This window comes from Bidens hawaiensis, unplaced genomic scaffold (assembly GCF_021521415.1).
Source record: "Bidens hawaiensis isolate Kalapana, Puna unplaced genomic scaffold, B.hawaiensis_p1.1 tig00011408_1, whole genome shotgun sequence".
Lineage (NCBI taxonomy): Eukaryota > Viridiplantae > Streptophyta > Magnoliopsida > Asterales > Asteraceae > Bidens > Bidens hawaiensis.
The window spans coordinates 561,145-574,357 of NW_027491887.1; the positions used below are offsets into that span (position 1 = coordinate 561,145).

Consider the following 13,213-nt stretch of genomic DNA (forward strand, 5'->3'; position numbering starts at 1 on the left):
ATGGTTGACCCTCCGTATTAATATTGCTGGGAGGAGTCGTAGGCTTATTCTCCACATTTTTTTCTGGAGAAGGAGATAGTTGCTGTTCAGTTTGAGGAGTTGGTGTAGGCAACTTCTCAGAAACATCTTCACTAAAGATCAGTGGATCTACAAAAACAAAAGCTATTTTTAGCTACACATCTTATGAAAGTATAGTACTTAAAAAGATCAATATGTACCTTCAACAGTGTCAATACGGTCAGCAAGGCTATATTGTGGCTTCTTAGGACGGTGAATTTTTCGTTTCTTCTTTAATGGCCCCGCCTTAGCATCCGCAGTCGCCGCGCCCGTTTGACTCCCTAGAGCTCTCTTTTTCTCTAGTTCTGCCAATAAAGATGAGACAGAGGAATGTTTAAGGACATCCTCGTCAGAGTCTTCCTCCTCTTCGGAAACAGAAAAATCAGAAGCATCGCCATCGTCATCGATTGATGATAGAATGGCGACCATACCGTCGGAAGTAATGGCATTAAGGGGAGGAGGGTTTAGAACATACGCACCTGTTTCAAAGGTAGCATCCGAAATTACAGGTTCAGTTCGAACATTCTTCGGAAAAAGAAATTGAGATTTGGTCTTTTCAAGAATAGGCTGGTCTCCCGCCTCGCGGATACTTTTTCGGACACACCCTCTGTCCTCAAAAAGAGCATTAATTATAGAACTCCGACCTGAAAAGATAGGAGTTTAATTATAAAAACACTTAAGAAAGCAAAGAGACAGTAAAAGGCAACTTATGTTCATTCAAGTCTACGAAAATGGGCTCCATAAATTCCGTTGGCCACAAACGGCTCATGCCTGCCCACACTAGAGCTTCTTCCGGCAAGGCCCGAATAGGTGTTGGCTCCATCGTGAGTACACGATACCATTCTTGACCCTCATGAGCAGCGGTAATAACGTCAGGAAGGGCAGAATTCACTGGGCGGCGAACCATGTTTAACGGTACCCACGTCCTCAGAAAACCAAAAAAACTTATTCCGCCAATCTTTGGATACCTATTCAACTTCATATCCGATACTTCGATCAGAAAACCCTTGACATGTATACCAACCATTACGGATAGTAAGACGGTAAAAAACTGGAAATTGATCAATGTGTGGCACCATGTCACGTTCTATGCATATAAACTCGTAATGACGAATCCGCATCATAGCACGGGGATGCAGTTGAGATAAGTGGATCCTATAGGCAGTTAGCACTTTCTGGAGAAATCTCGTTATGGGCAAACGGAAATTCCCATGAACGAAATAATCAGCATACACAGCCATTTTCCCAGGCAGTGGGAAACTGGCTATGGAACCAGGGGAAGGAAACTCCGGCCCCCATTCGGGTAGAATGCCATACGTTTCCAATAATTTTTCATATTCTGAATAATCCCACGACACTTCTATTTCGTCGACCTCAGTCTGTACGTTCGACATTACAATGAAATTGAGTAAGATAGAAGAAAGTTATATAAGAGATTCAGAGAAAATTTAGAAGATAATCAAACGAAAAGAGCGATAAAACTTCGAATAGAAAGAGTCTCTCCTTATTTATACCCATCGCAATTAATGCGATGGGATATGAACAGTAGAGAGAGAAAATCATCGCCCAATCAATAACTGCCACGTCACGCGGGAAATTCGAAAAAGAGAAAAAGTTGCACAGTTGGGTACAGTGACAGCTGTAAAAAACGTTCCATCATCTGTTCACGCGCCTGCGAGTGGTCAACTTGTCCTTTTTTCATGATTATCCATACCAACAGAAGATATTTCCCACCTAACTTCCAAACAACAAAAATCCCCAACATACATTAAGTCCAGAATTTCACCCGCATAAAGACTTCACACGGAAGAAACACTGGACTGGGGGGACTTATAGAGGTAGGGTACCAAAAAGATCCAAATACCCTTAAGTACTACCCGCGGGTCATAAAGGAACCTCTAATAGGCCACCCGCGGGGCATACGGATCATCCGCATATCACGGTAGAAGAGGAACGTCCTCATACCACGCGCGGAAGCATTCCTGCACCCTCAGAAGTCGTCCGCAGGACAAGACATCAGTCCGCCCGAACAACTAGGAGGAAGTGCCAGCGGGACAGCTGTCATCAACCAGTGATCACCTAGAAGAATATTCACGATTGTTACTTGAGGAATACGTGACCTACCAGCCAATGAGCAAAGGACATTGGCCAGGTTGTTATAACCGTGCACATGGCCAGGAGGCAAGCCATCCTATCATTGGGCGACATGTGTCCAGGTTGTTATACCCATGCACATGGGGCGTATAGCTCAACCTATCATAAAAGGACACGTGTCCAGGCGGTTATCGAATATCTTCTAAAAGAGGACAGCTGGCCCAATCATCTTCCTACATCCTTCGGCTATAAATACCTTGTCAAACGGTATGAGGTATTCATTCACTCACTTGAATTCTGACTATACTTAGTCTGTTTACTTCAGTACTTTCTCCATTTACGAGCGTTACTGATTCTCACACCGGAGGGTGGTTACAGGAAGACCCCCCTCTTGTCCTTCCTGTAACGAGACTCACGGTGTCTGTTTTGCAGGTTCCGGTCATTGGACTTTGGGAAGTTACACTCATATCTTTGTCATAATTATCGTACTTTACCCTGTGGATTCATTGAATCCAGGACCGGACTCAGACTCGGCTCGTTTACAAACGAGCCTTTTTTGAGCTAACTGCGAGCTTTTTGAACAGCCCCGAATTTGTGTCATGTTATTAAAAAATAGCTTAAAACGGGTCAAATGGCCCAAAAGGGTCACGTGTTGCCATTTGCCAAAGCGTATTTTTTAAAACTGAAATGGGCCAATTTGGATTGTAGTATAATTAATGCATACCTCTTAATTTGCTCAAATTCAAGAAATCAGTTTATTATATTCACATTATTTATTAATTAATAATTTGGTAGTCTGGGCTAAAAATATAAACAAGACCTGGTTAAAGTTGAAACGGGTCGACTTGGTTGGTAGTCAGTCTAGACGGGTCAAATGACAAAATTGAAAACTTGATGAAAAATGAACCTGGTTAAAAATGTTATGTTCAAGAAATGGCTTTTAATTTGGTGTTATATTTATTGCAGGGTTGGCAAAGGAAACTGGATCCGGATTATGATGTGATGCATACGCTACAAACGTTGTTACTCAAAGAAGATTGGGCAAAGTCGTTAACTTACACAATAGAAGGGGTAATGGCTCCCTAAAGTAGTAAAAGATTTTGTAAAACCGAGTGTTTATAGTGTCTAAACTGTCTTGATTTGTTTAATCTTGCCACAGTATGCGGTGATCAAAGAGTTTTTGAAAGAAAATTTTGTCAATGAACCTAAAAAGTTCATGAAAGTACAATACTAGAGATAGATATTACACACACGATTTTGTTTGTGCTGTCTTGTATAAACGGGTTGTGATGGGTCAAAACGGATAAAAGTTCATTCTTATTACCAGTTGTAAACTGATATGAGTCAAATTTAACCTTCAAGGGGGTGGTGCAGCGGTAAGCTGTCTTGGGGAAAGAGATGAGACGTTAAAGTCACTTCCGAGTGTCGGCTTGACTAGTTTAACACATGTATATAACTATATAACTTGTGTTCGGGTCGTGTAGCAAGTTAACTATGGTGGTGGCAGTGCGACGGGTCGGGTAGTTTTGGCCTGACAAACGATTAAAAAGCTAGTTAAGTTCGGGTACCTTTGGCCCGACAAGCAATTAAAAAGGTAGCTAATTACGTCTAAGTTTGATATGAGTTTCATGTCCTTTATTTTAATGTTCGTAAGCGTTTTTGGAGCTGATCATGATTCACACTGCAAGAATTTCTAAAAGATCAAAGAACCTGACTTGGATGGGCTTGGCAAAATTAAAATTATATATCTAAAATAAAAATATTACTGATTTATCGTTACGATATTATAGAAGATGAAATAGTTAAAACCACATGATCAACGATCTTACGATAACCTATTTAACGATCACAAAGAACAGAAAAACGAACAACAAATGCAATTAAAATCTAAAATCATTCTTACCAGACACGTTGAAGCTAAAAACGGACTAACAAAGAACAAGATGTTAAACTAGTGCAGCAAGTATGTTAGATTTAAAAATCCTGAATCAGAACTGTACACTAGAGGATAAAAAAATAAAAAAAGAGATTTTGGAGAAGCGGTTAAGCTGGTTTTCTTCAAGAGTTTATCTTGTGGTTGATTATAATCACATGTTTTCTTTTTGGTTGTGATCAAAGTTGCAAATGAGAGTCCTACAGAAACAAGAACTTGTAGACTTTAATACTTTATTACCTGCAAAAATAAAATCAATATTTAAAAAAAAAATGTATGCGGCCCGTATGACTTGTAATTGGTGTATGTATGCTCTGCCCTTAAATAACAAGTTTTTGTTGTAGCTACTAGCTAGTATAAATCTAATTGTCGAATAATTAGCAAATTTTGTTTATCTAGAGATTATTGCAACTTCGAGTCACAATAATCAGATGAATGTTTCAAGAATGCAAATAAAAAAACTGGTCAAAGTCAAAAAGGAAACCGACAAGAGTTGCGATCAAAGTAAATACTAGTTTGACTTTCAAAGTCAAAGAACAGAAAGAATACCTGCTGATCACCGACTTCATTTAATCCCGATTCAAATTCCTCAAACATCCTTTTCAAAATGTGAAATCAAGAAGGGCCCACAACACCTACAATAGTAACCTAATTTAGATATTATTTAAGACCCGATTTAGAGGCGGTGTGACACTATGGGGGTGTTTGGATAACTGGATAGTTACATTTATCCCATTTTGACACCTTAATAAACAGAATCAAGAATTACAGACTTATAGAATCAGAATCGATTAAAGAATCAAACTTTATTACATCTATGACCTACCCAGATTATAAAAATCTTATAATCACAATAAGTTAAACCAAACACTCAAAAATGGTTAATACTTTACTTAAAACAGCGATAATTAGTTTTAACTGCAAAAACATGGGTTTCCATATAAAACATAAAGCATTAAATGCCACATTTTGTGTTCTGGATTCCATGTTTGTATCAGCAGAAAAAGTAAGTTGATTTCACACCAGAACACAAAGATTAAATATATCTATAGAATTTTTATTTTAAACTTTTTTAAATAACTCCTCAAAGGGCTAAAAAAGAACCTGTTTCACGTGACGTAATTTGATCATAAGCCAGGTAATGTTCACTTAACTCTCGGTCTCTACTCTCTACTCAACTTTGTCACTGATTCTGAAATTAGAACAAAAAAAAGACACGGTCCAACGTTAATTTGAAATTCTCAGGTAAATGAATAATTAAAAAGGCCATCATAAGAGAACATTACATCTAGTTTTAACTATAACGGCAAAATGGGTAACTTTTTTATGCATGTTTGGTCAACCTGCCAACAATTTGTCTTTTTTTAGAATTTCATAAACATACTAATACTTTTTAAAAAACTGATTTAACCTAAACACACTCATATTCAAACTCCTAACTTCTAGATTTACAAACTAATCAAATAGACATGCAGAATAATCACACTAATAACCCGATAAACCTAAAACTTTCAAAGAATAAATAAAATAAACATACTAATAAACGTAACACTTTAACCCCTTCAACTTTCTTTATGACCCGTTTCAGGATTAACTTCCAAAATGAATAAGTACACTTTGGGTGACGTTCGACTTGTTCCTTTAACTTAGCAAAAGAAGACCCTTAAAAGTTGTATTTTAACGGGTCAAAAAGAGTAATTACTAAATATTGATACATTTTGTCCACATTTTTAAACCTCGTTCATATTTACGATCTAAAACCGTCTCGTTTATATTTTAACTTTTAAAATGTACCATTGGACATGTAGACAATAAAAAAATAATCCAAGACGATCCACTAACTAAACGGGTCAATATTGCCACATCCAATCTTTATTCATAGACAAAAGTCGATTTTTTTCTCTAAAAATACATATAACCAAGATTATATCAGTCACGAAAACCCGGTACAAAGATCAGTTTTTTTTCTTAAATAAAATATATATTTACCCAAAGACTCTTACTTTACTTGTGAAACCTTGTGAATTCCTTCAACCGCAGCGTTAACACTATGTATAGCCATTTTCTTTACCTGAAACCGTTAAAGAAATTTATATAACACTCAAAATATGGAGAAATAACTTTAAACAAAAGTGTTAGAATATTTACATCTATCATTTTTCCTTTTGCTTTGTGAGTTACAGGAAGTTGACGGATTTCATCACTCAATTTTAGGCACATGGATGCACTTTCAGGCGATATGGATTCAAAGACCACATTAACACATGACTGCATACACAATAATAGCGTCATTAAATGAAATATTTATAAGCATAGTATTTATGAGATTCAACAATTTGGTTACATCCACAATTGTTGGTAGGATACTCATAATCTTCATAACTTTCAGTCAAAAAACGATCTTAAACAAACGTAACCTAACGAAAATAAATGAATGTAAATAACAAGCATTAACAAATCTAATTGAACGCACGAGACACGTTCATATTCGTTCGTTTAACTAAATGAACAAATTATTTTGTTCATGTTCGTTCATCAAAATAAACGAACTTCCACTGAACAGTTCATGAGATGTTCACTGAACCTGGTTTGTTTACAGGCCTACAAAAACATTGTTTATTTAAAATCAAATAAATTAAAAAGGTAAGATATATGTCACTTTATTTGAAAAGCTATAACAACTTACGTTCTTTTGACTAACTGGCGTTAAGTTTTTCTGTTAAAAGGTTGTTAAATGACTAAACTACCCCTTAATAATAAAAAAATAAACATATAAATACAATAAAATATTACTTACTTTTTTACCTTTCACTTAGAAAACAAATAATCAAAATTAAAAAATATAATAATAACCATAGTATTTATGTGATTCAACAATTTTCTTACATTTAGAAATGTTGATATACTGATAATCTTCATAACTTTTTAGTGAGAAGAAAGCAATAAAAAAGATTCTACCTTGCTTTTCTTTACTTGATATGGACATCCAGCCGGAACAATAACAGCTTCACCAATATGTTGCTCGAATGTCCATGGTTCCACATCTGGTTAATAATGTTAATTATAATATAAATACAGAAATAGAAACTAAGCCGAATTCAAAAAACCTTCTAGAAACTACTTTGTAATAATGTGCAAGGATAATACTTACCAAATTCTTCCTTAAGACACCTTTTATGAAAAGCATTCAAATAAAAGCTCTCATCATGAATCGGATGAACAACCTACGTTACAATGTTAAGTAACCACTTTAATAGTTTATTCGACCAATTTAGAATTGTGTTTTATGTTTTCTTTATTAATTAAAATGATACCGTTTGGGGAGAGCAACACGATGAATTAAGCTTGTCGGAATACTTTGTAAGAAACTCAACAAGTTTGTCCACGTCTTCTTTACGAAAAACATCCCATTGGGCCCCACAAGTATCAACAACCTTCCCTTCATTACCGCTAGAACAGCTTTCATCCTCGTCATCACATAAATCCTCATCATCCGAATCACAATTGCTCGAATCATCGTCGGAGAACACACACAGATCATCATCATTGGGAGTTTGAGTCAGTTCTTCATTTGTGTTATCCTCTAACTCCGATTGTTGAGTTACTTCGCTACTAAACGATGATTTCCCACACGTTTCATCAAGTATGTTTTTATTTTGATTCTTCCTTGAAGACTCGTTATGATCTTGTGAACTATATTTCCTCAACAAGATCTTTACTTTACTGAGCTTCTTTTCGGGAATTAGAAGTTCAGTAGCATGCACAAGAATATCAACCTGTATCAAGCAACTAGTTTTCAAACCAACCAACAACAAAAAACTACACAAAAGTAAATTAACATGACTTATTTTACCTAAAAACGTTGAAGCATTTAGAATTTAGATACGTACCATATCATACGCATGATAGCATAACTTCGTTAAAAAATCACTCTCGATAAGATCTTCAGGTCTACCATACGAGAGGTAAACAAAAGGACCCAAGTCAACGTTTTGACTTTCAGGTGGCACGTTAGCCGCCAAATTTAGAACACCTGTTAATGGATTAGTATACTCTTGAAGTGGTAGAGCATGCATCACAGCATCATAATGACTTGGAAAATGTTCTTGGAAGATTCTAGAAGATAAGCAAACTTTAAACTTCAACTTCTCATTCCACACGTTCGCGTGTGTTTTCCCGCCCATAAATATCTGTTGCCTACCCGTTTTCACCTCAAACCAGTCTGAGAAATTTTTCAATATCGTTTCTTTACTGTTTCTTGATTTCACACTTCTATCAAGATACATGAAGAACATGAAAATAGGATCCCAACTCAACTCTACATTACTCTTGATCACATCTTGAATAATCAAAGGTTGGCCTTTGACCCAATGTTTTGTGAAATGTTCAACATTTTTGTCACCGAGATCTTCTTTTGTTGAGAAACGCAAAATCTTGTTAATCAGTATTTCACTTTCACCATCGATTTTGCCATTTTCGTCACACAATGTGCAATATAAAGAATCAAGATCGAATATAGCTGTGAAGTTGTGATTGCAAACGGTTTCTTTTGCACGTTTTTCAAGATCTTTTGTCGAATCGAAAGGTGAATGACAAACTAAACCTAGACTACCGTCACCACAACCACCTAAATTCTTTGGTGGGCATTCTATACTTCCGTCTACACTAGTTTTCCAATTCCATAAAGAGTTACCTTTATTAGTGGTTGTATTTTTAAAATCTTTAAAACCCCTGTGTAAGTGTCCCTCACGAAATTCCCAACAACAAGATAAACAAAGAATGTAAGAACAGTTTTCACAGCTTCGGTAAACATCCACAGTGGAAGCTTTGCAAAAACCACTGCAAAAAAATAAAAATGTTTAATGATTCCAACATTTGACCTTAGTCAAACCTTGAAAAAATAAAAGGGGTCATTTCAACCTATTGGGTTTTGGTTAATTGATAGTGGTGTAAACGAGCCAACAAGTAGTGACCTGGTCGAGATCGGCTCGTTAAAAGCTCGAACAAAGACGAGCTTAAGTGAGCCCAAGCCATAAAAAGACCTTATTTAACAAACAAGCCCGATATTCACTTATCTAGCTCAAGCTAGCTCGCGAGTTTAAACAAGCCAATTATTCATATAACTTGTATTGATATATTTTGATATAATAATATGTATTATATAAAATATATAGCATAACAAAATAATATACACTATGATATGTATGAAACCTATAATTAGAAAATGCATATAGATTTATTAATACATAATAACCGAGCTAAGCTCGAGCTTTAGAAAAAGAACTCGAAACGAGCTGAACCAAGCTCAAGCTCTTGTAAGTCAAAACGAGCTAAGTGTTTGCACCCCTATTAACTGATAACAGAAAAAGGGTAAAAAGGTAATTTACCAACATTGCTGCTTTGGAGAGCCTATAGCCTCATGAATTTGTAGCTCGGTGTGGTCTTTTCCTAAAGTTTTCACAAAAAATTTAATGCAACTATTGTTTTCGATCATTAATTATAAAGATGAAAAAAAAGTATCATCTACCTTTGATTTTAGCTTCGATATCCATCTCAATGTATTTTTCTTGATTTATTTGTTCAATTAATGGAAGGAGCAAATGAATCATGTATAAAAGTTGTTGACTTTTGTCAAACTTCCCCTCGTCACTGTAAACAAGATCCTGGAATGCAACAGAAGTAGAAAGGTTATTACTCTATTAGTATGTACAAAACAACGTTAACATGTCATAAGTGAATTCCAACCAAACCTTGGTATTGACTTCTTTTGACTTTCCATGTTCACAAACACTACAGCTGCACGTTCCACTGCAAACAGGGCACTGTTTCTTGACTTCCGCCTTATCATGAGACCTGATTTTATTCAAATAACCAGATTTTTTAATTAAATTTATAGCCCTTTTAGAATGGCATTTTTATATATGCATATACACACACACACATATAGTGTAGTTTTGTCATTAATAACATGTAATCAGATGTTTACATATGTGTAATAACCAATTTACATATTTGTAATCATAAAAAGTACATGTAATAAAAAGACAAGCTACCCTCAAATTATATTTTTAATATAAAAGATAAACATAAAAAATGATTATTTGCTAAAAGTTCCTAAAGTTCTTAAAATATTTGGAAGTTCTGAAATGATCCTGGTCCTATATATAAATAAACAAACCTCGCACGGATACAATCTTCACAAAAAAAGAGCTTTTTGCAATTCAAGCATTTGACAAGAACGCGATAGCTACACATCCGACACCAATGGCACTTCTTTGTTGCAGCTTTCACAGCAGCTTTAATATCTGGTAAAATCTACACAACAACAGCGACAAAAACGCTTCAAATCTCCTTAGCAAAATAACAAACTATGCTCAAATAAGTAAAGCTCAACACAACGACAAAATGAAAATAATAAAACATTTTGAATGAAATTTAGGCTATAACTTATAAAAGAACATAAATCATTTACAATCATGTTAATAACATCCCTCATTGTAGCAATACATAAATAAATAAATAAGAAAGAAAGAAATTAATGTTATAACCTTGGTTTTAAAAAAAGCACACTATAGGCACGTGTAGGATGTAAACAAGCCAAGTCGCACGTGATTTGCTTGCTAAAAACTCGAATCAAGCCAAGCTTAAACGAGCTTGAGGTTAAAAAAAAGTTGTGTAGTAAACGAGCCCAAGCTTCAATCATCGAGCTCGAGCTGGCTTGTGAGCGTAAACAAGCCTATTATTTATAAATTATTTATTTAATATATTAAACATACATTAATATAAAAATTGGTATTATATATAAAATTGTGATAAAGGTAACTAAATAATACACATACAAAATTTTAAATTCAAATATTGGGTAGACGATGCTAAAAACATAAGCAATAGATAAACAAATTATATAAATGAAATTGCGCCTCGCGTACGAATAGCATTGTGTTTGGGACCCTATAGCCTTGTGGGGCCTAAACTTCTAAAAATCAAGGTTATAACTTATAACATAAAAACAAGCATAATTATTATAACAATTAATATGAAATTGATGAAATCATGCTTTTAAAATATAAAAACAACCTGCATTGTGGCAATAGGAACCCGATCAATGTTCTTCGATCTAAAAAGCCTTGTACGCACCGAACCTGAACCCGAGCCCGAGCCAGAAGCCCCAACTTTCACATTACTAACAGTAACAGGTGGTGATGAAGTTGAACCTTGTGAAATTTCCAATCTCCCATACCTCAACTCTATAACAATATCTTCTTTCGGCGACTCCTTCCCCTTCTTCTTCTCGATTTGTCGGTTCAAATACCCGCGAATCAAGTCCAATTGCAAATCCCCTTTTTTCAAATTCATCTTCTTTAACGCATCATCAAGATCCTCCGAAATGTCCACTGATGACTTCGAATTACCCTCGTTTACGCCCCGTTTACGCCGCTTTCGAGACGGGTTCGAACCGATTGAATGGCTTTCGGTTTGAATTTTGGTTTTACCCCTTTTGTGATTAACCCTATTATTATTATTATTATTATTATTACATCTGTCGAGCTTTAAACTCTCCGGGACCGGTTGATTGGTTTGGCGGAGACGGCCTTGAAGACAATGTGCTTCGCAGAGTGTACGGCCAGCCGCCGCCGGCCGCCGGCACCGCCATTGCCGGCCGTCGTGTCGTTTGCAGCGGAGATCGTCTGGTAAATCGGCACCGTTTTCTGCCATTTTTTTGGGATATTGTTGGTGGGTTTTGGTAAAGATTAGTGGGTTTTGAAGATTATTGAGGAAAGATTGAAACTTGAATTGGAATTTGTTGAGGTTTTGAAGGAAGAGGAACAAGGGTTTTGTTTTTTTGGATAAAAGGGGGAAATTAAAAAAGCTGTGTTGTATTGTCTTGTGTTATGATATCGATGAAGTAAAGTGAGAATATAGTCAAGACCAAGGGTATCTTAAGAATAATTGTCACGGATTCTATGTATGTGTTTTTTAGCCCTACGGAATCTCACGTGTAAACTTATATTTTGAGAATATATTTAAGATTATACGTTGCGGTCTCGCGACCAGCAACTTCACCAGGTGACGCGAGCCATGTTAGTGGCGCATACCACAACGGCTGCCACGAGTGACGTCGTGAGCAAGCCGGCGCGATTGTGATGGCGTGGGCTGAAGTGAACGTTGGGGAGGGCTTTTTTTGGGATTTGGATTTGACTGTTGGATTTAATTTTTTTTTTCTTTCTATATTTACCTATATAAACACTATCACACATCAAAAAATCTATAAAAAAAATATGCACCAATTTTACTCATTTCTCTCCAATACACCTAATTACAAACCAAAAATGCAATGGAATTTCTTTTCTTCGACCAACTGTTCAAAGGAAGAGTACCTTATTTTGGTGTGTTGAATACTATTCAAAATACTCAAAATCTAAAAAAAATATATACCCTTCGTCGTGATCGAGTGGGCGCTAATGAAACTTTGGTACATCACTATTTAGCCCCGACCCTCTTTATCACGAACAGCATTTTAAGCGTCGTTTTCGAATGAGTAGACAACTATTCATGCGCTTATCAAATAATTTGTCGGATCAGTATCCTTTTTTTTTCAACAAAGAGAAAATCCAAAACGTAGACCGAATTTCACGACCATCCAAAAGTGTACAGCTGTTATTCGTCAACTAGCATATGTAATTTCGTCAGACGCAAATGATGAATACCTAGAAATGTCTGAGAAAGTTTCTGTAACATCCCGAAATTTCTAAAATAATATTAATTATATTATTTATTATTAGTGGGAAAATATTAAAATAAAGTAGATGTTATTATGAGTCGGGCTAGTGTTGGGTTAAATGGATATGGGTTATGGACTTGGGTTATGACGGAAAGAAGGAAAGACCATGTGCTTAAGCCCATGATCCATAAATATATAAACCTCATTCACCCATTTAATCCATTCATTTCTATTCAATTTCATGCACCACCCAAAACACACATTTAGCTCTCTCCCATCCTACTTTCTCTATCTAGGCGAAGTAGAAGAAGGGCCGATCCCGACCCGAGGTAATGATAGTATGATATTGTATGAACTCAAACCCGTGAGATTTAGCCACGAAACGACGAGCCGACACCTTTAAATCG

The 13,213-nt window shown here is 35.9% G+C and overlaps 1 protein-coding gene across 1 annotated transcript; it reads right to left on the minus strand.

Annotated features, from left to right (window-relative positions):
- Positions 1 to 4,554: 4,554 nt before the first annotated feature.
- On the minus strand, positions 4,555 to 11,947 carry LOC143537842 (lysine-specific demethylase JMJ28-like). The gene is made up of 13 exons (XM_077031516.1): positions 11,162 to 11,947; positions 10,263 to 10,399; positions 9,835 to 9,937; positions 9,612 to 9,747; positions 9,472 to 9,532; positions 7,975 to 8,923; positions 7,399 to 7,860; positions 7,236 to 7,308; positions 7,043 to 7,128; positions 6,233 to 6,352; positions 6,088 to 6,155; positions 5,189 to 5,276; positions 4,555 to 4,719 (listed from the first exon to the last, which is right to left on the minus strand). The coding sequence occupies exons 1-12, from the start codon at positions 11,798 to 11,800 to the stop codon at positions 5,255 to 5,257; spliced, it is 2,856 nt and encodes a 951-aa protein (XP_076887631.1). The 5' UTR covers positions 11,801 to 11,947; the 3' UTR covers positions 4,555 to 4,719; positions 5,189 to 5,254.
- Positions 11,948 to 13,213: the final 1,266 nt, after the last annotated feature.